The sequence below is a fragment of the Neophocaena asiaeorientalis genome, unplaced genomic scaffold (genome assembly GCF_003031525.2).
Source record: "Neophocaena asiaeorientalis asiaeorientalis breed wild unplaced genomic scaffold, Neophocaena_asiaeorientalis_V1.1 scaffold670, whole genome shotgun sequence".
Classification (NCBI taxonomy): domain Eukaryota; kingdom Metazoa; phylum Chordata; class Mammalia; order Artiodactyla; family Phocoenidae; genus Neophocaena; species Neophocaena asiaeorientalis.
The window spans coordinates 188,500-215,945 of NW_020175080.1; the positions used below are offsets into that span (position 1 = coordinate 188,500).

Genomic DNA, 27,446 nt, shown 5'->3' on the forward strand with positions numbered 1-27,446 from the left:
ATATATATATATATATCCCCACCCTGCTGTGAGATAAAAGAAGATCCAGTTCCAGAAACTATTTGGAAAGGAAATCAAAAAGCACATCTTTCCGTCCTTATCATTTCCATTAAGTGGTCACCCAGCCTTGGATCTGGCACATGGATCTTTAGAGGTAACTCGGTTGGTCATAACCATGCCCTGTAACTCTAGTCTGGTGTAAGTTTTCTGATGGAAACTACAACTGATTCCCTTTGCTCTGTGCTGCCTTGTGAAGTCTATTTTAGTTTTGATGCACTCTATCGCGTTTAATGAAAAACTTCTCATGAGCCAGAATTCGGAAGTGGCTGTTTACAGCTGAGTTTTATGAAAATCACAGTCAAGGATTAGAAACAGAAGTAAAATTGGTTGTACCTCTATGGGTAACATACACATAACAGGTTCAACGCTCCAGTTTGCATTCTCACCTTTTGTAACATTTGTCAATTACCCCCTACTCACATTTCCTAGCCTCCCAAGATGGTCTCCTGGGTCTCATTGTAGAACATTCTGGAATCAGTTTGGTAAATTTTTCAATGTATTACTTTTCCTCTTATGCTCTCACTTTATAAAAACTAGGCGAACGTTTGTCCTTAAGCTGGGAAATAAAGGATTTTAAGAGGTTGCCACCTACTTCAAGCAAGACTGGAACTTTGGGCTACTGAGAGGGCACCAACCAGGCTCTTATCACCGACCACAGTGGGATCAAGAGAAGGAGGCGGGGGAGGTGAACCCATTTTCTGTATTCTCAAGGAAGCTTTTAACTTTGCCATTTCCTTTGTAAAAACGAAGTCAGAAGTGCCTTCACTGCCAATCTGTTACTCTTTTATTCTTCCCACCCTGAGTCAAGAGCCAGCCTCCCCGTCAGCAACCTCCGAGGCTGAGGAGCAACCAAGGAAAGCCCAGAGGGTGCAGGCAGCCACACGGGACGATGGAGACGGGCCAACCAGATCAGCGTGTTGGGAGCGTGAAGGGAGTGAGGGCACATCCTAGGTAACTCCCGGCCACCACATCTGCTGTTTCAACCCCGCCAGGCCAGTTTTCTCCCAGATGCCAGGTCTGACAGTAAGAATTGAAGGGGGCATGAGGGTGGCTCATCACCACACGTGACCAGTCCTGGGAAGTCAGGACACAGAGACACCAAGAGCAGGTGCCCAACATCACTTCTCTTAGTGTCATTTTCTAGAGAGGACAAGAGGGGGTCTACTTCCAGTTGGAGGAGAGGACTGATGGCACGATTTTCTGTATTGGATCCTAGCAGTTTGATTTGTAAACAGGAGAAAACTTTAATCTTGACTTGGGGGTGGGGTGGGGTAGGGCTGGAAACGGTTTAGATTCACATCCTTGCTGTGACTGGGCAGAAATCATTGCAAGGGTAAAAGCCAACTCAGGAAGAGCAGCAGGTAGATCCAGACCCCCAGGCACAGGTTTTAACAGGAAGTTGACCGCTTACAGCTCCCGCCCTAGCCTTTCAGCGTCACACAGTGGTGACAGGCGCTAACGCCATCACTCGGGTCCTCGTCTGAAGGATACTCCTGTCCTGAGGACGCTGCACATACTTTTTGATTCAAACTCAGTGCCCGATTGGCAGGTCAGGGAGCCCAACTCAGGCACCTTTATACTCACCCAATACGATGCTAAGTGAAGCAACCCATGGAGCTGGAATGAATTCACGATAATGAGTTCTTACACGTTTCAACTATACTTTACAAAGCATTTTCTCTTACCCTTAGTTCCTGAGAAGATAGTCTTAAACCTGTTTTAATATACCCAGAATCACAAGAGTTTTTTTTAAAAAAGCAGTTCTTTGAGATATGTAAAGGAGAGCCTATTAACGCAGTGAATTATAAGAAATAAAATCTGTGACTGCATCGCGCAGCCTCTTCCTCAGTGTTCATTAGCCATGACTTTACCTTTGATGTCCAGTAACTTCACGTACAGAGCTTTCCATTTATAAAAGCCGATAGAATATCTCTGTTAAAAATAACACAGCAGCAATGCCTACAGGGTTCTCAAACATCTATGAAAAATAAGAAATCTAGATACATGTGTAATGTTTACAGGATGCTAACTATATGGTTATTTGGAAATATCTAGATAGTTGCAGCATGCTGACTCAGCCAGGGGATTATCTGAAGAAATGCCACGCGGATTACTGCCTTTGTGAAAGCACTGTGTGGTTACAGCTGAGGTTCAAACTACTACTATCAACCATAAACAACAAAGGTTAAGTGTGAATAAACACATCCCCGGGAGGAAGTCGGTATGTTTGATTAATTAGCAAGCCTACTTTCCTCTAGAGAATGTCAACGTCTGCTGTCGGGCCATACTAACATCCCCTGGGTAACCCTTTTGTTTCTTCCTCAAGGTTACTGGGCTCTTTGAAAGCTATTTCGCCTGTTGGTGTTAGTAAGCTGCCGTCCATGTTAGCAATGAAGTGTCCCTGACGCATTTAGCTCACACCTAGCATGTGGCACTGAGAGTACTGTATTAAAGGTTAGATTTTTATACCAACTGCCTTTTTTAGCAAATAGCAAGAGCGACATGAAGGGCATTTTATATACAACAAATCTCTCCGTTCTACCCGACAGCTGAAAGTAACTGCAAATCAAGAGGCATGCTGGATGCTAGCGGTACCTTGGAGACAGCCAGTTCCTTCGATTTAGACTCAAACAGGTGCTCCAGCTTGGAAGTGTCCACCTTAATAGGTTCCAGTTTCGACCACAGGAATTCTCTGCAGCGGCCGTTGTTCTTACACGGCCACTCAAAAGGCCGCACTTCATTCCAGAACAGACGGATGGTCTTCTTTTTCTTGGTGAATGCTGGCTGACCCCTGGGTACCTGGGGCCACCCTAAGCCCTGAGGAGGAGCACTGAATACTGGAGGAGGAGCCAATAAATTACCGGGGACTGGAGGGGGAGGCACGCCGTCCAGCAGGGGCGGAGGGGGACCTCCCTGTGACCCAGGTCCACGTCCAGGACGTCAATGTCATCCTCCTCCCCCAGGTCAGTGAAATCCATGTCTTGGATTCTGAGCTCCCGCGGATTGGCCATGAGCTGGTCCCAGATGTAGTCAGATTCCGTCTTGGGCTGTGCCGACACCTTCTCCGTGACCTTGTCATTGGGCTCGGCATCAGGGGAGACGGACCCTCTCCCTAGGTCCCCGCTGTTGAATTTCTCAGCAAAGGCTTTCACGCTGCCCCGATTGTCCAGACAGCCAACGTCCACCCTCCTGACGCTCTCATCCTGGGCCAGAGAGTTGGCCTGCAAGGTGGATATCCGGCTGGCCAGGCTGGCTACGGCCTCCGCCCCCTGTGCGGTCCTCGTGGTCTCGCCCTCCCCCTTCTCATCATCCGTGGGCTTTCTGTTATGGGCATACAGCATGTCCAGCATGAACCGTTTGCTGGTCAGGATGTCACCACACTGCTCATTTACACCGGCATCCTGAACACCCGCAGACCACAAACCTGAAAAGTTCACAGGAAAACAAAAAGTGAGAACGTGGCATGGGCCTCAATACTATGAGAAAAGCAACTAGGCACCATGTGGACATTGCACACAGAGGGATTCAGGAAGGCACAGAAATAAAGCAGTTGGAGAGGAAGGTGGTCATGCCTGACAAGACGCTCTTGATCAGAAAGAGATGCTACATCAAAGAGCCAATGACCCACTCTAGGACCCAAGACTCTTGTAGGTATGACACTGCTTGTAGCTCTGGCCTAGGCTCATGGGAAAAATTTTCCGCACCTTTGCTGCCCACCCATGACAGCTGGTCAGGACCCACCCAGGATAACTAAGGGGCTTCTGCCCTAACTACACACAGGGAGGCAAGGAAATGCTCCCTCATCCGTGGCAGATGTTGGAAAGGCTGTAGAGTTATCCCCCTTTCTCCCCCTACTCCACCTCTGCATCAGGGCAGCCAATGTGTCTGGAGAAATGCACAGACCATGCCATTGGTCACACTTTAAGTTCATGGCCACCAGTCTTCAGGTGATGCTGCCTGGCGGTCCCATCCATGACCTCTCCTAGATGACTTTTCACACACCTCCACTCTCCTCTAGCATCCCCCACCCATCTCATCCTCTGCAAGTATGGCCTTGTTTCCTGTTTCAAAAACTTAATAGACAAAGTCAGAGATCTTCCAGGGCCTCCATTCTGCCTCCACCCACCCACCTGCACCTGAACCCTGACCATGGCCTCTGTCCTGTGACACTGACAAACCGTCCTCTTAGCGGGGGTCAACCGCTCCACTCGTGCATTTGGAAGCCACTCCAGCAATTCTCCATCCTGCATCTCCCATGCTCCCCCTACTAGGCCTTCCTACTGGCATATAAACATGGTATAATTTTACCCATGAAACAAAAACAGAAAACCTCACTTGATTCCACTTATGCCTCCACCTATAATCCAAATTTTCTCCTTTCTTTTAAAGGAAAGCTGCTTATAAGAGTTGTTTTGCTATCTCCAATTTCTTTCTTTCTCTGTTGAAGCCAGTCTAGTGAAGTTTTTGCTCCCTTTCAAAGATGCTCCTTTCCGGGTGACCGATGACCTTGCTGTTGCACTAGACACAGCTGTCGCTCCCTCATCCTTGACTTATGTCCTTCGCTTGGCCTCCCGGACATTGCGCTCACTTGCTTTGCCTCCTTCTTTTTGGCTGCTCCTTCTCAGTCTCCTGGGTTGGTTCCTCCTTGTCTTTAAGTGTCCCTGGACCTCTTCTCTGCATCCACTCTCATCTTCTTAGTCACCATCTCATTCAGTCTCAGGGCTTGAAATACCACCTTCTGCCCTCACTCCCATCCACTCACTGAAACTGCTTCTCCTGCAGTCATTTCCTACCTCAGACATGGCTACTTCACCCATCTTGCTGCCAATTCCAAAAGCCTCAGAGTCATCCTTGACTTTTATCCTGTTCTTTCACCCCACACAGCAGGGCATCCTGTTAGCTAAATCTTCATGTTACATCCGGAATCCAGCCACTTTTCTCGTCACCACTCCTGCCATGACCCCGGTCCGATCCAGCATGGTTTCTTGCCGACGGTATTGCAGGGGAGCCCCTAGCTGGTCTCAGCTTCCACTCTTGTCCCTCTGCAGTCAGTTCTCAACACCACAGCCACGTGATGTGTTACAATGTCCGACCGTATCTCTCTGCTTAAAGTCTTCTAATAGTGCCACATTTCACTGAGACAAAAAGTCAATGACCTGTCAATGTTCCCAAGCCACGTGTGATCCCACCTTAATTTTCTTTCCTCTCCTACCACCACCTCTACCACTGCCACCACCCCAGATATACACACATGAACCTCTTCAGCTACAGCAGCTCCTTGACATTCCTAGAACTCACCAAGCGTGAGGTGATCCAGCCTCAGGATCTTTGCCCCTCCTGGGACAAACCCAGGTAATCACACAATTTGCTTCTCAACTTCCTTTAGGTCTTTGCTCAAATAGTATCTTCCCAGTGAAATCTTCCCCGATCACCTTATTTAAAATTGTGCAAACCTCCCTCTCCCCCCCAGTTTCATCCTTTCCTGCTTTATTTTCTGCCCAAGCACTTCTTACTGTCTAATCTTCCACACGTTTCCCTTTTTGATTTTACTGTTGCCTCTGCCCCATCACGGGAATGGTTATCATTACTTGTTAAGCTGTGCTCCTCCTTGAAATGTAAACTCTACAACAGCAGGGATCTGGGTTTGTTTTGTTCCCTGTTGTATCCCCAGCACCTAGGATGAATGAATGAATGAATGGTCACCAATGTCATCCCTCTGAATTTGCTTCCTAAGGGCCAGCAGGGCTGTGCAGTGGGCATTTCAGGATGTGAGTTCCATCAGATATCTAGGGCCTGTGTGGATACTTGTTTGGGGAGGGGGCAGAAGACCTAGGCCGTGGACATGAGCATCAGGAGTCTTCTTTCTACCAAAGAAGAGCCAGATCAAACCGGCTTGGGGGGGGGACACTGGTCTCTCCCACATAGCTGGGCCTTCATCTTGAGGAGGTATTTACTGGGGAAGCACAGAGGCCCCCTGGTGCTCCATTTTTTCCTGTGTAGCTTTGTCCTCTATGTTCTCCTCAACAGTGGCCTAAGCTCACCACCAACACCAGAACAAGGAACTCTTAAGCCCTCTTGTAGGTTGGTTTCACAAACAAAATACACTTAGGTGATAACCACCATCAAAGAGAGAAGAGGTGGCATTTAAGGACACGACGGAAAAACTTCTACAGCTGGTCAGACAGTCCTGTAAATAGGGAGACTGCTTTGATGCCAGGAGGCTGTGGCAGATAAAGTGGCTGAGTCTCTCTGAACAGACTGCCTCACTCTCTCCATTTATTGGGAAATGTTGGCAGTTACTTATTTTGGCAACAGGGGAAAGAGCATAATCAGGTAACATTCTGAATGCTGGTTTTCTCGTTTACATTCTTCATTCATTTAGGTCTTTTTAAAATCATTATGTAGGGTGCTTCTTTGTCCCTAGTAATTTCCTCTGCTCTGAAGTCTACTTTATCTGATATTAATATAGCCACTCCAGCTTCTCTTTTATTAATGTTGGCATGATATCTTTTCCCAACTTTTAACTTTCCATCTGCCCATGTCATTACGTTTGAAATGAGTGTTGTATGTGATAGCATGTAGTTGGGTTGTGTTTTTATACACTCAGCAAATCTCTGTCTTTTAATTGATATGTTAGGGCTTAAGTCTTCTGTTTTATTTGTTGTGTTTGATCTCTTTGTTTCAGTGTCTGTTTCTCCTTTCTTGGTCTTGGGTGGATTACTTGAACATCTTTTAGAATTTCAGCATGATTCATTTAGAGTGTTTCTGAGTACATGGCTTCGTGTAATTTTCTTAGTGGTTGCTCTAGGTATTACAATATATACACTAACTTATTTAGTCTATTGGTATTTACTGCTTTGAAGTGTATAAACCTTACTTCCATTTTGATCCCATTACCCTCCCACTTTTAAAAATACAATTGTCTTAAGTACTTCCTCTACATATACTGAACACCATATATCAAACGTAATTTTTGCTTCCACTATCAAATATGATTTAAGAAGTTCACGAGTAAAAAGAGAGCATTTTTAAATTTACCCCTATTTTTACCCACTCTGTTGTTCTTTTCTTTCTGGAGTCCCAAGCCTTCTTCTGTCATCATTTCCTTTCTGTTCGGAGAACTTCCTTTAGCCATTCTTCAAGGGTAGGTCTGCTAGTGTCAAATTCTCCTAGTTTTTCTTTAACTGAGAATGTCTTTACTTTCCCTGCATTGTTAAAGGCTACTTTTACTGTATATGTAATTCATGGTTGATAGTTCTAGTCTTTTAGCACTTGATAGATGCTGTGCCCCTTCCTGCTGGCCTCCATGTTTCAGATGAGAAACCTGCTATCCTTTGCATTGCTGTTCCTCTATAGGTACCATGTTATTTATTTCTTTCCAAAGACTATTTTTTTGGTTTTTAATTTTCAGAAGTTTGCCATTTGTCTTGGTGCAGATTTCTTTGGATTTATCCTTGTTAGGATTTGCTCAGCTTCTTAAATCTGTAGATTTATACCTTTTGCCAAACTTGGGAAATTTTCAGCCATTATTTCCTCAAATATCTTTCCACATTGCACTCTCTCTCCTCTTATTCTCAGACTCGGATGAAATGAATGTTAGTTTTATTGACATAATCCCATGGGTCCCTGAGACTCTGTTCATTTTTTTTAGTCTATTTTTTTTCTCTGTTATTCAGATTTGGTAATTTCTACTGATCTGTTTTCAAGTACACTGATTATTTTCTTTGTTGTCTCCAATCAACAATAAAGCATGTCAAATATTTTATTTCAGTTACTGTATTTTCCAGTTCTATAATTTCCCTTGGGTTCTTTTTTAATAACTCCTATTTCTTTGCTAAGATTTTTTTTTCATGTATTTCCTGAGCCCTGAGTGTAACTGTCCACTGAAGCATTATTATGATGACTGCTTAAAAATTTTTGACAGATAATTCCAGCATCTGATTCATCTCAGTGTTGGCACCTGTGGATGGTCTTTTCCCATTCAAGATGTGACTGCCCTACTTCTTGATATGATGAGTGATTTTTGATTGTATCCTGGGTATTTTCGGTACCATCTGATAGACTCTGGATAATATTTAATCTTCTCTTTTTGCAGGTAGTCACCCTTTTGGGGTGTAGCATACAGGGCTTGGTGCAGGTAGATGTTCAGCTCCCTGCTGGGTCCCACTGTCACCACCCAGGAAGAGGGCTGACTCACACTCCCTCACTGCAGATGGGTAGGTTGGAGGTTCAGTGCCCCCTTGACCCCACCAGCATCTTCCCAGTGGATGTGAGGCATTAACTCACGTTGGCTCATTGCCTCCAAGTGAGGTGAAGGCTCAGCTTCCCACCAGTCCCCACTGATTCTGGCTTGGGGAGAAAAGAGTGCAGACTAGTACCACCTCCACATCATTCTACCTTGTTTATACCGGATGGGGATGGAAGCTCAGCTCTCTGCTGTGCTCCCATCAGCATCAGGGACAAGGATGGTGGTGGTGGGGACAGAGAATGCTATTAGTCCCCTCTCCACTCCTCATTAAGTCTAGCTCCTTCTGGGTGGGGGTGAAGGCTCAGATCCCCACAGGACCCCACAGACACTACCCTGTTGGAGGAATTGGGACCCACTTGCTTCTCCCCTTCAGGGGACAGACTGAGCTCCCCATTAGGCCAACACTACCCCAGCAGGGGAACTGGAGCACTCCCTGCTTCTACTGGGCAGGGGATAGAAGACTGGCTCCCTTCTGAGTCCCACTGACACCACAGAGTTGAGGAGGGGAGGGAACGGCAGAATTGTCACTCCTATTTCCATGGGGGTGCTGTATAGAAAGCCACTTCCTCTTCAGTCTCACTGAAACCACTGGGTTAGGGGGAGAGGTGGGACAGTGGCAAATTTTCCATTAGACCTTATTTAGGATAGAGCACTTATTAACAGCAGAAAAGATTTTCTGTTCTGTTAGGCAACGCCTTTCCCAATCCTCTGGCTAAGGAAATCGGCTTTCCTTGAAGCTTCACTGCCATGTCGTTCAAGTCTAAAGCCTCCTAGGCAGTCTGCTTCATTCTTTCCAACTTTCAGAGTCCTCCTATGATTGGTTGTTCTGTTACATCCAGGGTGTTGGTATTTTAGTTGTAAAACGGAGGACGTGGGAGCAATGGGGGCGTCTCCATCTTAGCCAGATTCATTCATTTATCCATCAGTGGTTTTATGAGGCCCTACTATGTTCTGGGCACCCAGCCAGGAAGTAAGGACTCACAATGAATAAGATAGACCACCCCATCCTCACAAAGCTTACATTCAAATAGAGACAAAGGACAGTTATACAAATAACTACAACAAAGTGTGATGAATGCTACAGTAAAGCCTCTTACTCTAATGCCAGGGAGTGGAACACATGAAAACAAAGAAAAATAAAAACACACATCTGCAATAAGTTGGGTCTCTTTCAAGCCCTACAAATTCATTCTCAAGTAATAAGTACAACTGTGAGAAATAAGACTGGGAATCACTTTGATTGCCTTTGTGATTTAATTGAGAAAATTCTGAAAAGCAAAAGCTCTGGTGAGAGAGCTTCTCTGTCTCCACAGCAGCTGATGTGCCCATGAGCAGCGGGATTTTTTTAGGAACCAATAAGCTACAACAAATAAACATGGTCACATCTCTTCACAGCACCAGACTGAAGCAGAAAAGTCACTGCAAAGCTCCAATTCCTGGACACCACCAGCTTTTGGGAGAAAGTCAATGGTTCTTCACTGGGAGCAGAGTCTCCATTTTTGGAAAGTTGTCCTTATTTGGAAGGATATTGGGCAATCTGATCCACGAAAGCTCTCTTCCCTGGCTTATTTTTACTAATCCAACTTGTTTATATGTTTTAGGCCTGCTAAACCTAGTTATGATGAATAATACTTCAAGCTACTCATAATAGAATAAAACATGATTTAAGGCCAAATGATCAAGCAGACCTACCCGACACCCTGTACTGTGACCGAATTACATTAAATGTGAGTAACGACAAGTAGAATTTGAGAGTGTAACTGGAATCTCACTTTGAAAGAAATTTAGTATCAATATATGTAATCCTTTTAGCACACACATCTTCAACCAGACACAAGATTTTCAATGCGATAATTCCTAAGACATAAAGTATTTTAAGTCCTCCTTTTTCACTATATAATGGTGACCAGTGATATACAGAATAAAATCGAATAATATAACTGTGAAAACTCAAATATTAACTATTTAGACTAAGCCATTGATTGACAGGTCTCCTAGGAGACATTATGGCTTCATTCATTCATTCAATCTTTGTTCACTCATCCAGGCTTCAGGGACAATGTATTCTTAATCTGTGAACTAACGTATCATGCCTGGGTCGTGCCACTGATTGGCAGGCCCTTGCAGCTGCCGTTTGGGCCTAAGATGTAAGCTCCTTGAGTCTGTGTCACTGTGTAGCCTTAATGAAGCCTGGCCCATAAGACATGCCTTCACTGGTGAGGAGAGTCAGTTGAAGGAGGTGGCTTCCTGCCACCCTGACAGTGTACAGGTCATGGGTAGGAAAACCAACTCCATGGTGTCACATATGAATCATAATTCAAATGATTATTTGAATTGTTTACAATTTCTAGAACCCTGTGTGGCACCCTCCCCAAGTCCCTAGTGAGGACTAACATTCCATTTGATCCCTAAACATAAAGTCACCATTAAACAGGAGAAACTGAATGAATATTGGGGATAACACCAAAAAGGTATGATTCCATAAGAAAAAGCACGTACTTAGTATCGAAGAAAAGAGTGGTCCTGAGCATATTGTGGAAAATTACCTAAATGACATACATTCCAGCTGAGCACATCAAATTGATCTCTGCATGCTGTGAACTGGCAGGTTTTCAAAGTACTCATATGATTCATTTCACCAAATCTGCTCTGGTCTGCAATGTTCAGTCATAGTGGCTTAACACACTTCCTTGCAAACACTCTTTCAAGGGAGTAGACAACAACATGACATGTCTCTAAATTTAAATCAGAAAAAAGCCACACTTACTACTCACAATTAATCAGTTAGAAGGAAATGAGGAATTTCTCTTCTGGGGTTTGTTCCTCAGGAAAAGTCCCCTGTTGCCCTCATTATCAGGCCCTTTTCCCAGCTGTAGAAGTGACGGTGCAGCCTTGTGGCAGAGGGTCGGGGCCCTTCTGCAGGGCAGGAAGCTGCTGGCTGGCTGAGTGGGGCCACACCCCCCTCCAGACACTGGGGGACAGTCTGGGGAGTGAGCTGGGCCAGCCGGTCAGCTCAGAGGCCAGCAAACCAGGTCCCCTGCCCCGGGGCTCCCTGGGATGTGTTCACGGGGAAAGGGGGCCTCCTTACCGGTCCCCCTGTCCCGAGAGAGCTTGTCCTCCTTGTCCTCCCTCTCCAACGTGCTGCTGGAGGACGAGACGCTGGAGGCCGAGCAGTTGTCCCGCTCGTTCACTGCCTCATTCTGCTGCTCCTTCTCGCTCAGGGAGGCTCGCTCTTCAGCCTCTGGCTCCAGGGCCCGCTCCACCTCGCTCTCTGCTCCCGCGTGGGCAGGGGCTAGTTCCTGGCTGGCCTCATCGGCCACCCGTCCCGCCTCTGCCTCTGCCTCCGCTTCTGCCTCTGGTTCAGGCTCAGGATCCCCGGTGCTCGCTGGGGGAGATAACAGTGGAGATTATGAGCAGGACAGGAATTTCTTGGAAGCGTCGAGCGAGGGTGAGATTGAACATGAGGCTGATTTCTCCGTGCTGTCTGAGGCAGGCAGAATTCTAAACTGGCCCCTGAGATTCCCGTCCCCTGGTTATTCAGTCAAACACAGACTGAGGCACTGCAGGGAAGGGGCCGTGAAGCTGGTGTTCACCTCTCAAGTCTCTTGACCTTAAGATACGGGGATTATCCAGGTAGGCCTGATCTAACCTGGTGAGCCTTTTAAAAACAGAGTGTTTTCTGGTTAGCATCAGAAAAGAATGTCAGAGATTAGAAGCACAAGAAATATTTGATGAAGTACTTCCCTGGTGGCGTAGTGGTTAAGAATCTGCCTGCCAATGCAGGCGACACGGGTTCGATCCCTGGTCTGGGAAGATGCCACATGCCGCGGAGCAACTAAGCCCGTGTGCCACAACTACTGAGCCTGTGCTCTAGAGCCCACGAGCCACAACTACTGAGCCCGTGCGCCACAACTACTAAAGCCCGTGTACCTAGAGCCCGCGCTCCGCAACAAGAGAAGCCACCGCAATGAGAAGCATGCTCATTGCGACAAAGAGTAGCCCCCAACCTGCCGCAACTAGAGAAAGCCCACGCGCAGCAACGAAGACCCAACGTGGCCCAAAATAACTAAAATAAATAAATTTATTTAAAAAAAAAGTATTTGACACATCAGTGCTGGTTTTAAAGATGGAAGGGGCCATGTGATGAGGAATGTGGTGGCCTCTAGAAGCTGAGAATGACTCCTGGCCGACAGCCAGCGAGGAGCAGGGACCTCGGTCCTGCAAGCACAAGAATCTGAATTCTGCCAACAACCCGAATGAACCTGGAGGTGGACTCTTGCCAGGGCCTCCCGATAAGAGCCCAGCCAGCCACTACCTTGACTGTGGCCTTGTGATACCCCCGGCTGAGAACCCAGTTAGCCATGCTGGGCTTCTGACCTATGGAAACTGTGAGATAATATAAATGGGTGCTGTTTTGAACAGCTATGTTTGTGGTAACTTGTTACACAGCAATAGCAAACTAATACATGATCCTTCTGCCTCTTCAGGGAAAGAGGAGAAAAGTCCATGGTGAATCAAGCTGATAAGCAAAGAGCAGCCTGATATCCTATCAGTGGCTAAACCAGTGAGGTCCATCACCCTTCGCTTGAATTACGTTTGCTCATAATGTGAAGTTATTCCATACACTTGAAAGTTACTTAGAAGCAGCACTCACGGGCACAGAACTCTTTGTAAACCTGTCGAGGCTGGAGATTTGCTGCTCAGTCTCCGTGGGTGTCCCCTAGGAAGCAGGGAAATGGCACAGTCTGCCGTATGCATGTTTTTGCTGAGCAACCCTCTCAGGTGTGAGCTGTGAATGGGTAGCAAAATGATTGGGAATTAAAAAAAAAAAAAATGTCATCTGTGAAGGCCAGAGGAGGATGAGTCACTCCTGAGGGTCTGACCTTCATGGCTTGGCAGAGCCACATTGCTGGAATCCTGGCAGTGCCACCAAGAGCATGTGCTCCAGCCCTACGTACATACTGCTCGAAGCAATAGAGATTCAGGGAGGATTGGTGCATGTAAGGGGCTTGCCCTGACCCTATAAGAACAGGCGGATCAGAGGGCTCTCTCTTTGTGGAGATATCCTGCCAGCTCAGGTGAGCAGGGATGGCTGGCAATGGGGTGCCCAAAGCAGGTCTCCCAGCAGGCCAGGCAGTGGCATTACTGTGGGAGAGCAAAGCTCAGGCCTCACTGGGCAGGGGGCCCACCTGCCCTCAGCGTCCCAGCAAGAAGTCATTCTGCCAGGACTCACTGGGTCCAGAACCCCCGCCCCTCACCTGCTCTCAGGCTGCCTTCCTCAGAGAATGAGTATGGAATTGTGGGGGGAGAGAGGGAGGCAGTGTAGAGAATGAAATGCCAGCCTCTCCTTATATCCTGGGTAACTTCCAACCTCCACACGGAAGAAATCCTCCTCCGTGGGAACTGCACCAGTGCCCTTCAGGTAGGAACTGGGTGTAGAGGACAGAGGGACTTCTGCCCGCTCGGGCTTGATGACACATTGTACGTCTTCTGCTGGGGACTCCAGCCTAGTACATGCACCTGCTTCCTGGGGAGAATGGGGGAAATGAGGATGGGGTGGCAAAGGCCCTCTGCTGTCTGCTGGGTGTCCCCAAGAGGGATGGTTTTGGAACTGGTGATAAGAGAGCAAAGTTTCCAGGCTGAGATGCACTGGCTGGCAGTAGCAGGAGGAAATCGAAGGGCACACGACTGTGAACCCATGTGCTCAAGATGGGTGTGTCAGGCATTCATCCTTCCTTCCTTCTTTCCTTCCTTCATTTATTTATTTAGGCTGCGTTGGGTCTTCGTTGCTGCACATGGGCTTCCTCTAGTTGCGGTGAGCAGGGGCTACTCTTCGTCGTGGTGCGCGGGCTTCTCAATGCAGTGGCTTCTCTTGTTGTGGAGCTCAGGCTCTAGGCGTGTGGCCTTCAGTAGTTGTGGCACACGGGCTCAGTAGTCGTGGCACATGGGCTTAGTTGCTCCACGGCATGAGGGATCTTCCTGGACCAGGGCTCAAACCCGTGTCCCCTGCATTGGCAGGCAGATTCTTAACCACTGCGCCACCAGGGGAGTCCCAGGCATTCTTCCTTAAAAGCAAAAACCAGGCTGGGTACAGGGAAAGAGTGAAAAAACCTTTGAGAAAAATTCCCTTTGGTGCTGAAGGACTTTTTATGGTATTTCTTTTGCATTTGATAATAGAGCATTTAGCAAAGAGAAACAGAACCCCATAGTTTTACTAGCACGGCAAAAGCATAGTTTTAGCAACAGCAGTGTCATCGTTTGGTTGACAGAAAGCATATGTTCTTGCACACATTTACTTCAGAATAGCCACATCAAAACGAGAATGTGTTTCCAACAGCCTAGCATGTGGCGTGCATTTAAGTTTTAATTGGTGAGCATATGGCAAAACTGGCAAGGGTGCCTCTGTGGGGCTTTATCACTGATGGGGAGATGGGTGCAGTTGGTTGCCATCAGCCTGAGTCTACTCATCATCCCCAGGAGACTGGCAGACAAAGCAGGAAGGATCCACGATTTGATGGCTGTTTTGACTCCAGCCTACATGCATGTTTCCTTCCACTTCAGCAGTGACTCTGGCCCCTGATCAGCCAGCAGTTGCAGGAACAAGTGAGGCAATGGACATGCAAGCTCTAGAAAGCCACACATTCTTGGGAATAAATAGTGTAATTTCATCCCCCTACGTTCCAGCCTTACTTCCTGGAGTCAGACATGTAAATGTGCTCTAGAGCCGCTGGGGTAGTTTCTCTCTTTCATCACTGCTGCGGAGGAAATCATCTCCAAAACTACCTCTTGACCAGAATGCAGGCTCAGTGTCCACAAGGCCTCACTGCAAATCTGCGGTGTGTGAAGCTGTTCTAAAGATGAACAAATTAAATAAAATTCACACACATTCAAGTCAAGCCAAGCCACCAAAGATGGAGAATGGAGATGAGAGAGAGCAAACACGCGTGGCTGCACATTCCTGACACCCTCTGCACTCAATACACCAGGCAGCACATGTGTCAAGGGCACAACACACACCCCTGCTTTCAGAGGGCTCACCACTTGGCTAGTGACACGGGACATAGAATCCTATCAATGGGGGTCACGGTGGTATGCAGCCAGGCACCCAAGTGAGGGCCTTGGGTACCAAGTAGCAGGGAGTCCCTGGAAAGGACCCATAGCTGAGCCCTCCTCGAGCTGTATTAATCAAACACAGGAATGACAAGGCACAAGTTCTCTGGGGACCAAGACTCTGCCTTCCTCTCACGTCCAAGGGCCCCCAGTGTGGTCTTGGGGCCAGCATCTTCTCACAAAGTTCTCATGGACACTTAGGAAACACTGTGAGACTACACATTGAATTCACGAACATTTCTGCCCGGCTTCCTATTCTCTTTCATCAGGACCTCGGTCACCAGCAGTCCCCTCCACATACTCACAACCATTCCTTCTGAGTCATTGCCCTAAGCCACACCAGCTGCCCTCTCAGCAGGCCTGGTTTGAAAAAGTATCATCTACCCTTGCCGAGTCCCCTGGAAATAGGAGGGACCGTGAAAGTCTGCAGGAAAAGTCCTCGAGGGAGCTAAGATATTTGCCAATACCAAGGGATGAAAATTGCTCACAACTTCTCACTGATACCCAATAACAGTACCAGTGGTGAGAGGCACATGGACACACAAGACAGACCCAGCTCTTGTTGCTATGGAGGTTACAGGGATGCTAAGAGATCCGACATGTCACCCGTGGCCTCAGCACGGCAAAGGTGGGCAAACCCTAACACCAACGGACACAGGGAAATCCCAGCCCCTCAGCTCCCACCAGACACAATAAAAAACATTTATAAACATGATGGATATTCTAAGAGCAAATTCATGTTGCCCTGGGAAGGTCTGGCAAGGGTTTTTGCAAAGCCTAGGACAGGTCATGAGTCTCTGTGCCAAAAGGACATTTAAGCAGAGTCTCCAAGGATGAAAAGGAGTTTAAGAGGGAAAACTGGACACAAATGTTCTGGGCAGAAGGAAAGAGCACGTGCAGCCGGGAGCACAGGGTGGGCAGGAGGAATGAAAGCTGTCCGGCGGCAGTGGCTAGGGCAACGGGCCTCATAAGGTGAGTTAAGGACCTGGGGCTTTACACGGAGGGCAGTGATGGCTGCTTCACGGAGAGACAGGCCACATTTCACTTTGTCTGAGAGGACCCCTGACTACACCCAAATCACAGGCAAACCACACTTCTGGCTGGGACAGCTGAGGTGGGCCTGTAGCTTCAGAGGAGGCTCTTAGTCAGTGTTGGGTGAACATTCGGGAAGCAAACCCCGCAAAGAGACTGAGGAGGAAGGGGGGGCCAGTCAGGGGGGGCTCAAGAGAAGAAGAAAATGAATAAATGGCATCAGTGGAAGAACACATGGGCAAGTGACAGAGATTCTGGACAGTGGGAAGAAGTTTTCCATCCCAGGATCCCCTGGAGGAAGCAGTGTGTTTGCATTCGAGGAGAGCAGGGGTGCTGCAGGCCTGTGGCCCCCTTTGGGGCGCTGTTCCTGAGCCCTGCGCACCAACTCTCTACTAAACCCTCAGACCCCTCTGTGGGGAGGGGTCTCTTACCGCCCTCAGAAAGCTGAGGCTGGGAGGGAACAGTGAAGGCCCAGGCCCAGGTGCCCAACAGCCCTTCTCCCCATGGTGGGTGCAAGCTTGGAAGTGAAATGAGGACATGGCAAGAAATGCCTGGCAACATAGAAGGCGTCCAAAACTGGGATCTGTCTTGCTGGGCCACAGCCTGAGAGAGCAGACTGACGGGATCTTGGCATTGAGAGAACATACTTAGCAAAGGCCAGAAAAATGTATTTGGCCGGAACCTGCACTGACCTGATTCAGAGAACTTTAAACTAAATTTTAAGGTTGGAGGTGGGGGAGTATAAGGGAGGAGAAAAAAAAAAAAAAACCAACAAAACAAAATTAAACTGTATAAAAGGATATGGTAAGGGATAACTCATGGAATGTGGAAGATATAACAGGAAGGAAGAGGTCCACGGTATATTCAGAAGGAAGTAACAAGGAACCTGGTTGCTGCCAGCCTGTGGGGAAGGACCCATAACCTGAACATGGCCACTAAAGGGAATTCTTTAACCAAAGGAAATAGACATTACAGGAGAGAGAGGCTGGGGAGCCAGGGTAGGACCCCATCAACGTGAGAACCACAGTGAAAGAGGGAAAACCTAAGTGTGTTTGTTGAGAGAATAAAAAAGCGTGCCCCGTCTGATGACTGGGACGTCCCTCATGCAGATCACAACACTGGGGTGAGAGGAAAGAGCAGGCCTTGAGGATTTCAGCTCATTCCCTGTTCCAAGTCAGCCGGGGCAGACATTGACTCAGACTAGCTAGTTCTTTGTCCCTTTAAAAGCCCAGCACCAACTTCTCATCTGAACCGCAAAATCTTACTAGACATCCGGCCCCGTTTGGCCTTAAGTGAAGTAAGAATAAATGCTACCGTCTATAGTGTGCCTTCAACACACTGGTGCCGTCCTAGGAACTATAGACACGTCACCCTATTTTATTCTCATGCCAACAATATGAAGATTAATGTTCCCGTGTGAGAAATGATGTTCAGAGAGGTTAAGTAACTTGTCCAGGGCTACACAGCATACTGAATACTCTAGGCCTGCTCTTCTAGACCCATTCTTTGTGCTCCTTTGTGCCCTGGGAGGCTGGTCTCTGCAGAGTTTGCGTTCCCTCTCACTTTCAGACGGGTCGGCCCCGGGAGGTACCTGCAAAGCTAGGAGGAAGGAGAGGCTGGCGTATTTATGGGGGGTCACTTTGGCAGAAGGTGTCAGGCCAGCTTTTCTGTCCCCAGGGCTCTCTCCCAAGGCTACAGCTCTTACCAAGTCCTAGCTGTTCACTAAGTTTTTCCAGGCCTGGAGGCAGAAACAGTGTTGGCAGTTTCCCACTGCTGCTAGTCTCTGGGTGCTTCCCTGCCCTCTGATGGTCCCGCGACCCTCTCCGCACCTCTGCAAACCGTCCCTTCGCTGCCTGCCTGCGGGCACCCTCTGAGCATGCGCCATCTACTTCCAACAGAACCTTGCTGATGAGCAGAGCTGGGATTTGAACTTGGACTGGGCTGTTAATCATGATGTTACACTGTGCAGTGGGTGACTTAAGCCGCAAAGGACAAGTATATAATCATTCCTGGAAGAACAAAACAACACAAAACAAAAAGTGGGCACAAATGTTCCAGCTCTGCTTTCATCAATGTCCCTGACAGCTGAGTCCGGAGTGTCCAACTGGAATCTCCTGTCATGCAATTTTTCTTTGAAGAGATAAATTGCTGGTAGAAAGATCTGAACTTAATAAGTCTTTGGGTGGCTTCAATTGATTTCAGTCTGTGATGGTGTCTCGATGACTTTGCCAGGACTTGGCTTTCTGGCAGGTCTTATGAAACTGAGGGCTGGGCCAGCCAGTTCTATAATAGTTGCTCCAAACTGTGTAGATTCCAGGGACCTCCCCCGTTCAGAGCTAATAACTAACACCATCGACTTTAAACTTGTGGTTTAATCATATAAATGCGAAAAAGGTCCCATGAGATGAAGCTCACAACTTTGAAAATTCTTTAGATTTTGCTTTTGGTGTTTTCTTGCAAAGCTGTTCACTCAGATTCACTCTAGAACAGGATTTCTCAGACTCAGTACTTTGGATATTTGGGGTCAGATAAGTCTTTGTTGTGGGTGGCACTGTATCCTATTATCCTGTGCATTATGGGGTATTTAGCAGCATTCCTCGCTTCCACGCACTGGAGGCCAAGACCACTTCCTCCCCAGTTGTGACAACGAAAGATGTCTTCAGATGCTACCAAATGTCCCCTGGGAGCAAAAAAATCACTCCTGGTTGAGAATCATTGCTCTACAGGAATAGTTTCATTAGGATGGGCACAAGTTCAGCCTACTTCAGCTTTCTAAAAAGACACTACCTGCAAAATACTGATTCATGGGTCTAATGAATTTGTATGCCTTTAAAATTAAGCCCAGCTTTGTCCTCAAAATTAGAGCTGGATCTTCCAAACAGGTTCGGGCCTAAGCCACCTCTTAAGATGAAAACCATATATGGTCAAGATTACCTTCAAAAGTCCTTTTGGAAGATGCCACCTTGTAGGATCCCACACCCACCCTCAGAGTTCTGACGATCCAGGTTTTCACTGAGTTTCAGTGCAACAGTGTAAGAAGTCCTGGGCTTATAGTCACGGGCCATGTTATCTCCAAATACAGGTTCTTAAACTCTTAAATCACACTGGGTGCAGCAAGGTGTTCAAATGACAAGAGGCACATGAGAGTCAGGAATGGCTCAAGAAAAAACCAGATCCACGGCCCTCATGTTGTGTTCACCTGGGGACACACACCTGAGTTGTACGTTAAGCAGGATTACAAGCACTATTTAAATTGTAATTTTCACTCCCCCCTTTTGCCCCTCAGATTATGCTCCTGATTAAATTCACTTGGTTAAACGTGTATATGATACAACTCCACTGTAATATCATATAGGACAAAAAAAGAAGCAGCCGGTTTCAGGTCCAATTACTGTAATATGGATTAATATATGGATTCTATTTCACACTAGAAACAGAAAATGAAAAGCAATTTAAGATGACCATATCATTTACTGCTCTGCTGTTACCTTGAACTCAAACCATATCATCCCAAACATCAACCCACAGTTATAAAGACTTCCTTTGAGCTTATTTAAATTCTTCTTCTAAAGTCAGATAGATAGGCCTTGTCTTGGTTCAGTGTCAAACAAGGATAGACTCCAATATGCGTTCATCCTTCCATTCCCAGTAGGGCTGGAGAAGCTCCTGGGTTAATGACATGCCCATTTCCTTACAAGAGCAAATAGAAAGACAAGCCCTTCCTCAAGGATGAAGACACTGTCTAATTCCAAACCGGCAATGCATTTCAACAGCACCCCTAGCTCCTGTCAAGTCCCAGACAGAAACAGCAGTGACATCAAAACCCAAACTGCTATTGTGGAAGAGATACACTAGCATTAAAATGGATGGTCCTGAATAATAACAGCTAGCAAAAAAGTGATCAAACTTGAGGGTTTTTGCTAATTCAGGCTTACCAGGATGTAGCTACTCTTGATGAGATGTTCTAATGTGATTAGTATCAACACTCATTCATCCTATAAATACTTACTGAGACCTCCCAGGCGTCAGGCCTTGTGTTAGGCACAAGGAAGTCAGATGTGAAAAAATATCTTCCCTAAAATATTTTTCAGGCTAAAGTGGCCTCTTAGGTAATATCCAAGAGACATTATAAGATCAAAACAATTAATATCTAAAGAAAATGTTAGCTCTTCCTGCCAGTAGAGTCTGGCCAAGCCTAAGCAGAGCCAGCTGGCCTGCAATTGGGGTATGACTAGAAATCCCACTTTTAAATTCTCATCCCTAAAAGCTGACCCTTCCTCACTTACATCTAGTCACTAATGGATGTGGCTTTCCACTTAGCCAGTAATTCAGTTTATTTGCACTTGTTAGCAAATTTATTCACAAAGAAATGGAGAAAAGTTCACTTAAAATGAGTATTTTTAAAGGTAGTTGAAGGAATATCTTAATTGTCAATTTGTCGAGTCATCCTCTGAATTTTCTCCCTCTTTTAGAGTTAGATCCTGAGAAAGAAATGGTCTACGTACATTATGTTGACTTTCTGCCCGAGTTCTCTGTCTACATTAGGCCACCAACACTTCTTCAGTCTTTACAGAGGGGCCTATATAGTCAAAGATGTGCATGGTCCATGCAATAAATTTCTGCGTACAGGGGAAACAGCTATCTCTGTAGATTAATGTACTTGCTTACTTTTTTTCATTTATTAGCTCATAAAACATTTCCTAAAGGCTTATTCTGCTTCAAGCACTGGAAGATAACAAAGGTGAGTACAGGCACTAGCCCTCCTCTGAGAAGCACACAAAAGAGAGAGGACCACTTGCTGTGTATACAGTGAAATAAGTCCTATATCCCAGGCATGCACAAGATGTAAGGAAAACACAAGAGAGGGCTCAAAGAGGCTTTAGAGAAGATGCTTCAACTAGATGGATAAAAGTCCAGTGGGCACCCCATGGGTGAAGGCACTCAAGTACAGAAGCATGCCTGAGAGAATAGAGCACTTTTCCATGACTGAGGGTGGTTTGGTCCTGATGGACAGTAACATGTACAGGTGGTTATGGTGGTAAGAGACTGGCTGTAGGACTGGATAACCAAGAGTCTTGAGTGCCATGCAAGATCTTACCTTCACATTGTAGATGATGGAGAGCCACTAGAGGATTTTAAAAACAAGATATAGACATGATTCTTTTTTTTGGCTGGGCTGTAAGAAGAACATGGAAGAGGTGAGATATAGTAGAAGCTACTGAAATGGTCCAGATGACATATGGTTAAGATTGGGACTAAGGCATTGACAATGGAGAGGCATGGGAGGGGGCTGATTTGAGAGAAAGGAGCACATAAACATTTGATGATTGACTTGATGTAGGGGTGAGCATTGAGGGGGGAGGCAAAGTTACATGTCTGCTTCCAATTTAAATAACTAGGCCAGGAGAGATGGTCTTAACCAGATAAGGACTAGGAGGTATGAGAAGGTTAGGGGTTTTATGGGTGAGAGATGAGTGACATCTCCCATCGAAAAGCCCCCGAATGGCACTTGGTAAGTCTGAAGTGTCTAAGGAGCATTCAGATGGCGATGCCTAAGGAGACTGGATACATGTGTCCTGAGCTCAAGAAGGCCACGGCTGGAGATGCAGACCTGGAGGTTTTCAGCACTTGGTAGGTAGTTAAAAATTCACAGATGGGGATGTGGAGGTACAGCCAGAGGGTGTGGCATGAAGATAGGGGGTTGCTGGGGAAGGAATATTGGAAAAATCTGACACTTAGGGGGCAGCTAGAAGAAGAGTCAGTAAGAAGGCTGAGACAAAATGCTGAGAAAGGTTGAGACAAAATGATGAGAAAACAATGATGACAGAAGTAGAAGACATGAAAGCCTGATAACATGTCGAGTCTAGAGATTATCTAGAAGATACACAAGGATACAGAGCTGCTGGATCTAGAAAGTCAACAAAAAGCTACTGGAACTTCCTAAAGTACCTGGTGGAGGCAGCTTCTTCAGAAGACATTACAGCTTTGGAAAGCTCTAAAGATTCACTGAACCCAGGAATTCTCTTGAAAAAGCACATTTTTAAGGACTGGAAAACCAATGTTTGATTATCTTGCCACACTGCCGGCGTTGTATCATTCTGTACAAATGCTTTATGGGAGGGGGTGGGGGAAAGACAGGGGTGTGGGGGAGGCAGAGGTGCTGGGAGGAAAAGAGGAGTGGTGGAGATGGCGGAGTACAGGTTGAGCACAGATAAAGATGCTTGAAGAAACCTGAGAGTTATTCTTCTTTGCTATTTCCGAGCTCTCAGTCACTGACTCTGGAAATGTGAAGTACCACACTGACTTAAGAATGTTCACTGTCCCTACCTGTGGAGGGCCTTCTGACTATACCTGGAAGCATTTACCCAAGGCTTTTACCTGGGATGAAAGGCACTGATGTCCCTGCAGATTCCCCGGTACCACCTCCACATGCAGACAGTGCCTGCTCCGGACTGGGCTTTACAGCTCCTGATGCTCTTTCTTTTTGTCAAATAAGAACAAACAAGGTAATGGCTGTTTAAAACTTGAATTTTTTGTTTACATTAAACAGATCTTAGGATGAAAATCTGATGGTAAATGTTGGTTAAAAACCATTATAACCCAAAACTTGGAAATAATTCTCCATGGGTCTATCATGTTTCTGGGGTCTTACAAGCTGATGCATTGAAAGCCTTTGTTCTGGACTATCTAAGGATGTGTGCATAGCAAATAGCCTTGAAAGACAGAGAAAGAGTCTCCCTCTGGAGCTAGCTACTGCCTGGTTTATTGCGCACTGTGATCAAGACCATGTTTCCCTCTGGGACAAAGGGAAGACACGCTTACTGCCCAATATGAGATTTGAGGCCCTTAAACTCAGGGTTCCATTCAGTGTGTGTGCAGGTATCACTTGGGCTTATTCACATCACCTTGTGGAAACTGGGGCTTGGAGAAATGGCAAAATGCTGGTATTTTGGCTACTACTATTGCTATGAGTAATAAAGTCCTTTGTTTCTGAACCAGGAGTTTCGTGTCTTCTGCCAACACCCATGAGACAAAAGCGGGCTGATTTACTAGCTTATAAGTAGGGTAAAGTCTTGGACCTTTCACAGATTTTGATGCCTACTTGCCATCTATGAAATTATCATGCTGATCATATAATATCCTTCTTTAAAAACTTTCCCAATAAGAAGAACTACAGTCCTGCAGCCTGTGGAACAAAAACCACATTCACAGAAAGACGGACAAGATGAAAAGGCATAGGGCTATGTACCAGATGAAGGAACAAGATAAAACCCCAGAAAAACAACTAAATGAAGTGGAGATAGGCACCCTTCCAGAAAAACAATTCAGAATAATGATAGTGAAGATGATCCAGGACCTCGGAAAAAGAATGGAGGCAAAGATCAAGAAGATGCAAAAAATGTTTAACAAAGACCTAGAAGAATTAAAGAACAAACAAACAGAGATGAACAATACAATAACTGAAATGAAAACTACACTAGAAGGAATCAATAGCAGAATAACTGACAGAAGAAAGGATAAGTGACCTGGAAGACAGAATGGTGGAATTCACTGCTGCAGAACAGAATAAAGAAAAAAGAATGAAAAGAAATAAAGACAGCCTAAGAGACCTCTGGGACAACATTAAACGCAACAGCATTCACATTATAGGGGTCCCAGAAGGAGAAGAGAGAGAGAAAGGACCAGAGAAAATATTTACAGAGATTATAGTTGAAAACTTCCCTAACAGGAGAAAGGAAATAGCCACCCAAGTCCAGGAAGCAAAGCGAGTCCCATACAAGATAAACCCAAGGAGAAACACACTGAGACACATAGTAATCAAATTGGCAAAAATTAAAGACAAAGAAAACTTACTGAAAGCAGCAAGGGAAAAATGACAAATAACATACAAGAGAACTCCCATAAGGTTAACAGCTGATTTCTCAGCAGAAACTCTACAAGCCAGAAGGGAGTGGCATGATATACTTAAAGTGATGAAAGGGAAGAACCTAAAACCAAGATTACTCTATCCGGCAAGGATCTCATTCACATTCGACGGAGAAATCAAAAGCTTTACAGACAAGCAAAAGTGAAGAGAATTCAGCACCACCAAACCAGCTCCACAACAAATGCTTTAGTTCCTTTAGGAACTTCTCTAAGTGGGAAACACAAGAGAAGGAAAGGACATACACAGAAAGTGGGCTCAAGAATGCAGGATAGAAGGGAGATTCGGAAGATGGCCTAAGAGTAAGACACGATCACCTTCCTCCCCACAGATACATCAGAAATACATCTACACGTGGAACAACCCTACAGAACACCTACTGAATGCTGGCAGAAGACCTCAGACCTCCCAAAACGCAAGAAACTCCCCATGTACCTGGGAAGGGCAAGAGAAAACAGAAAAAACAGAGACAAAAGAATAGGGACGGGACCTGCAGCAGTGGGAGGGAGCCGTGAAGGAGGAAAGGTTTCCACACACTAGGAAGCCCCTTCGCGGGAGGAGACTGCGGGTGGCGGAGGGGGTAAGCTTCGGAGCCGTGGAGGAGAACACAGCAACAGGGGTGCAGAGCGCAAAGCGGAGAGATTCCCGCATAGAGGATCAGTGCCGACCGGCACTCACCAGCCCAAGGGGCTTGTCTGCTCACCCGCCGGGGCGGGCGGGGCTGGGAGCTGAGGCTCGGGCTTCAGTCGGAGCGCGGGGAGATGACTGGGGTTGGCAGCATGAACACAGCCTGCAGGGGGTTAGTGCACCACGGCTAGCCGGGAGGGAGTCCGGAGAAAAGTCTAGACCTGCTGAAGAGGCAACAGACTTTTTCTTCCCTCTTTGTTTCCTGGTGCACAAGGACAAGGGATTAAGGGCACTGCTTAAAGGAGCTCCAGAGATGGGCGCGAGCCGCGGCTAAAAGCGTGGACCCCAGAGACGGGCATGAGATGCTAAACAACCAAGATTACTCTACCCAGCAAGGATCTCATTCAGATTTGATGGAGAAAATAAGACCTTTACAGACAAGCAAACGCTGAGAGAGTTTAGCACTACCAAATCAGTTTTACAACAAATGCTAAAGTCTCTTCTTTAGGCAAGGAACACAAGAGAAGGAAAAGACTTACAATAACAAACCTAAAACAATTAAGTAAATGGGAATAGGAACATACATATCAATAATTACCTTAAATGTAAAAGGATTAAATGCTCCCACGAAAAGACACACACTGGCTGAATGGATACAAAAACAAGACCCATATATATGCTGTCTACAAAATGCAAGAGGGAAGAGATATGGGAACATACGTATATGTATAACTGATTCACTTTGTTATAAAGCAGAAACTAACACACCATTGTAAAGCAATTATACTCCAAAAAAGATGTTTAAAGAAAAGATAAGGACCTACAAAAACAAATGCAAAATAATTAAGAAAATGGTCACAGGAACATACATATAAATAATTACCTTAAACGTGAATAGATTAAATGCTCTAACCAAAAGACACAGGCTCGCTGAATGGATACATAAACAAGACCCATATATATGCTGTCTACAAGAGACCCAATTCAGACCTAGGGACACATACAGACTGAAAGTGAGGGGATGGAAAAAGATATTCCATGCAAATCGAAATCAAAAGAAAGCTGGAGTAGCAATACTCATAGCAGATAAAATAGACTTTAAAATAAAGAATGTTACAAGAGACAAAGAAGGACACTACATAATGATCAAGGGATCAATCCAAGAAGAAGATATAACAATTGTGAATATATATGCACCCAACATAGGAGCACCTCAATACATAAGGCAACTGCTAACAGCTATAAAAGAGGAAATCGACGGTAACACAATAATAGTGGGGGACTTTAACACCTCACTTATACCAATGGACAGATCATCCAAAATGAAACTAAATAAGGAAACAGAAGATTTAAATGACACTGTAGACCAGATAGATTTAATTGATATTTGTAGGATATTCCATCCAAAAACTGCAGATTATACTTTCTTCTCATATGCACATGGAACATTCTCCAGGATAGGTCACATCTTGGGTCACAAATCAAGCCTCAGTAAATTTAAGAAAATTAATATCCTATCAAGCAACTTTTATGCCCACAACGCTATGAGATTAGAAATGAATTAAAGGGGAAAAAAGCGTAAAAAACACAAACACATGGAGGTTAAACACTACATGACTAAATAACCAAGAGATCACTGAAGAAATCAAACAGGAAATCAAAAAATACCTAGAGACAATGAAAACATGACAATCCAAAACCTGTGTGATGCAGCAAAAGCAGTTCTAAGAGGGTAGTTTATAGCTATATAAGCCTACCTCAAGAAACAAGAAAAATCCCAAATAAACAATCTAACCTTATACCTAAAGAAACTAGAGAAAGAACAAACAAAACCCAAAGTAGCAGAAGGAAAGAAATCACAAAGATCAGAGCAGAAGTAAATGAAATAGAAACAAAGAAAACAATAGGAAAGATCAATAAAACTAAAAGCTGGTTCTTTGAGAAGATAAACAAAATTGATAAACTATTAGCAAGACATCAAGAAAAAGAGGGAGGGCTTCCCTGGTGGCGCAGTGGTTGAGAGTCATAAAATTAGAAATGAAAAAAGAGGAGTTATAACAGACACCACAGAAATACAAAGTATTCTAAGAGACTACTACCAGCAACCCTATGCCAATAAAATGGACAACCTGGAAGAAATGGACAAATTCTTAGAAACGTATAACCTTCCAAGACTGAACCAGAAAGAAATAAAATCAATCAATGTGATACACCATACTAACAAATTAAAGAAGAAAAACCATATGATCACCTTAATAGATGCAGAAAAATTTTGACGAATTTCAACACCCATTTATGATAAAAACTCTCCATATAGCGGGCATAGAGGGAACCCTACCTCAACATAATAAACCCACAGCAAACATCATTCTCAATGCTGAAAAACTGAAAGCATTTCCTCTAAGATCAGGAACAAGACAAGGATGTCCACTCTCACCACTATTA

The 27,446-nt window shown here is 45.6% G+C and overlaps 1 protein-coding gene across 1 annotated transcript in view; it reads right to left on the reverse strand.

Moving 5' to 3' along the window:
* Positions 1-27,446, reverse strand: part of FHOD3 (formin homology 2 domain containing 3) — a 429,142-nt gene that overhangs the window by 69,358 nt on the left and 332,338 nt on the right. The window contains 3 exon segments of the mRNA XM_024764148.1: positions 2,656-2,969; positions 2,972-3,484; positions 11,397-11,693. Of these exon segments, the coding sequence (XP_024619916.1) occupies positions 2,656-2,969; positions 2,972-3,484; positions 11,397-11,693 (1,124 nt within the window).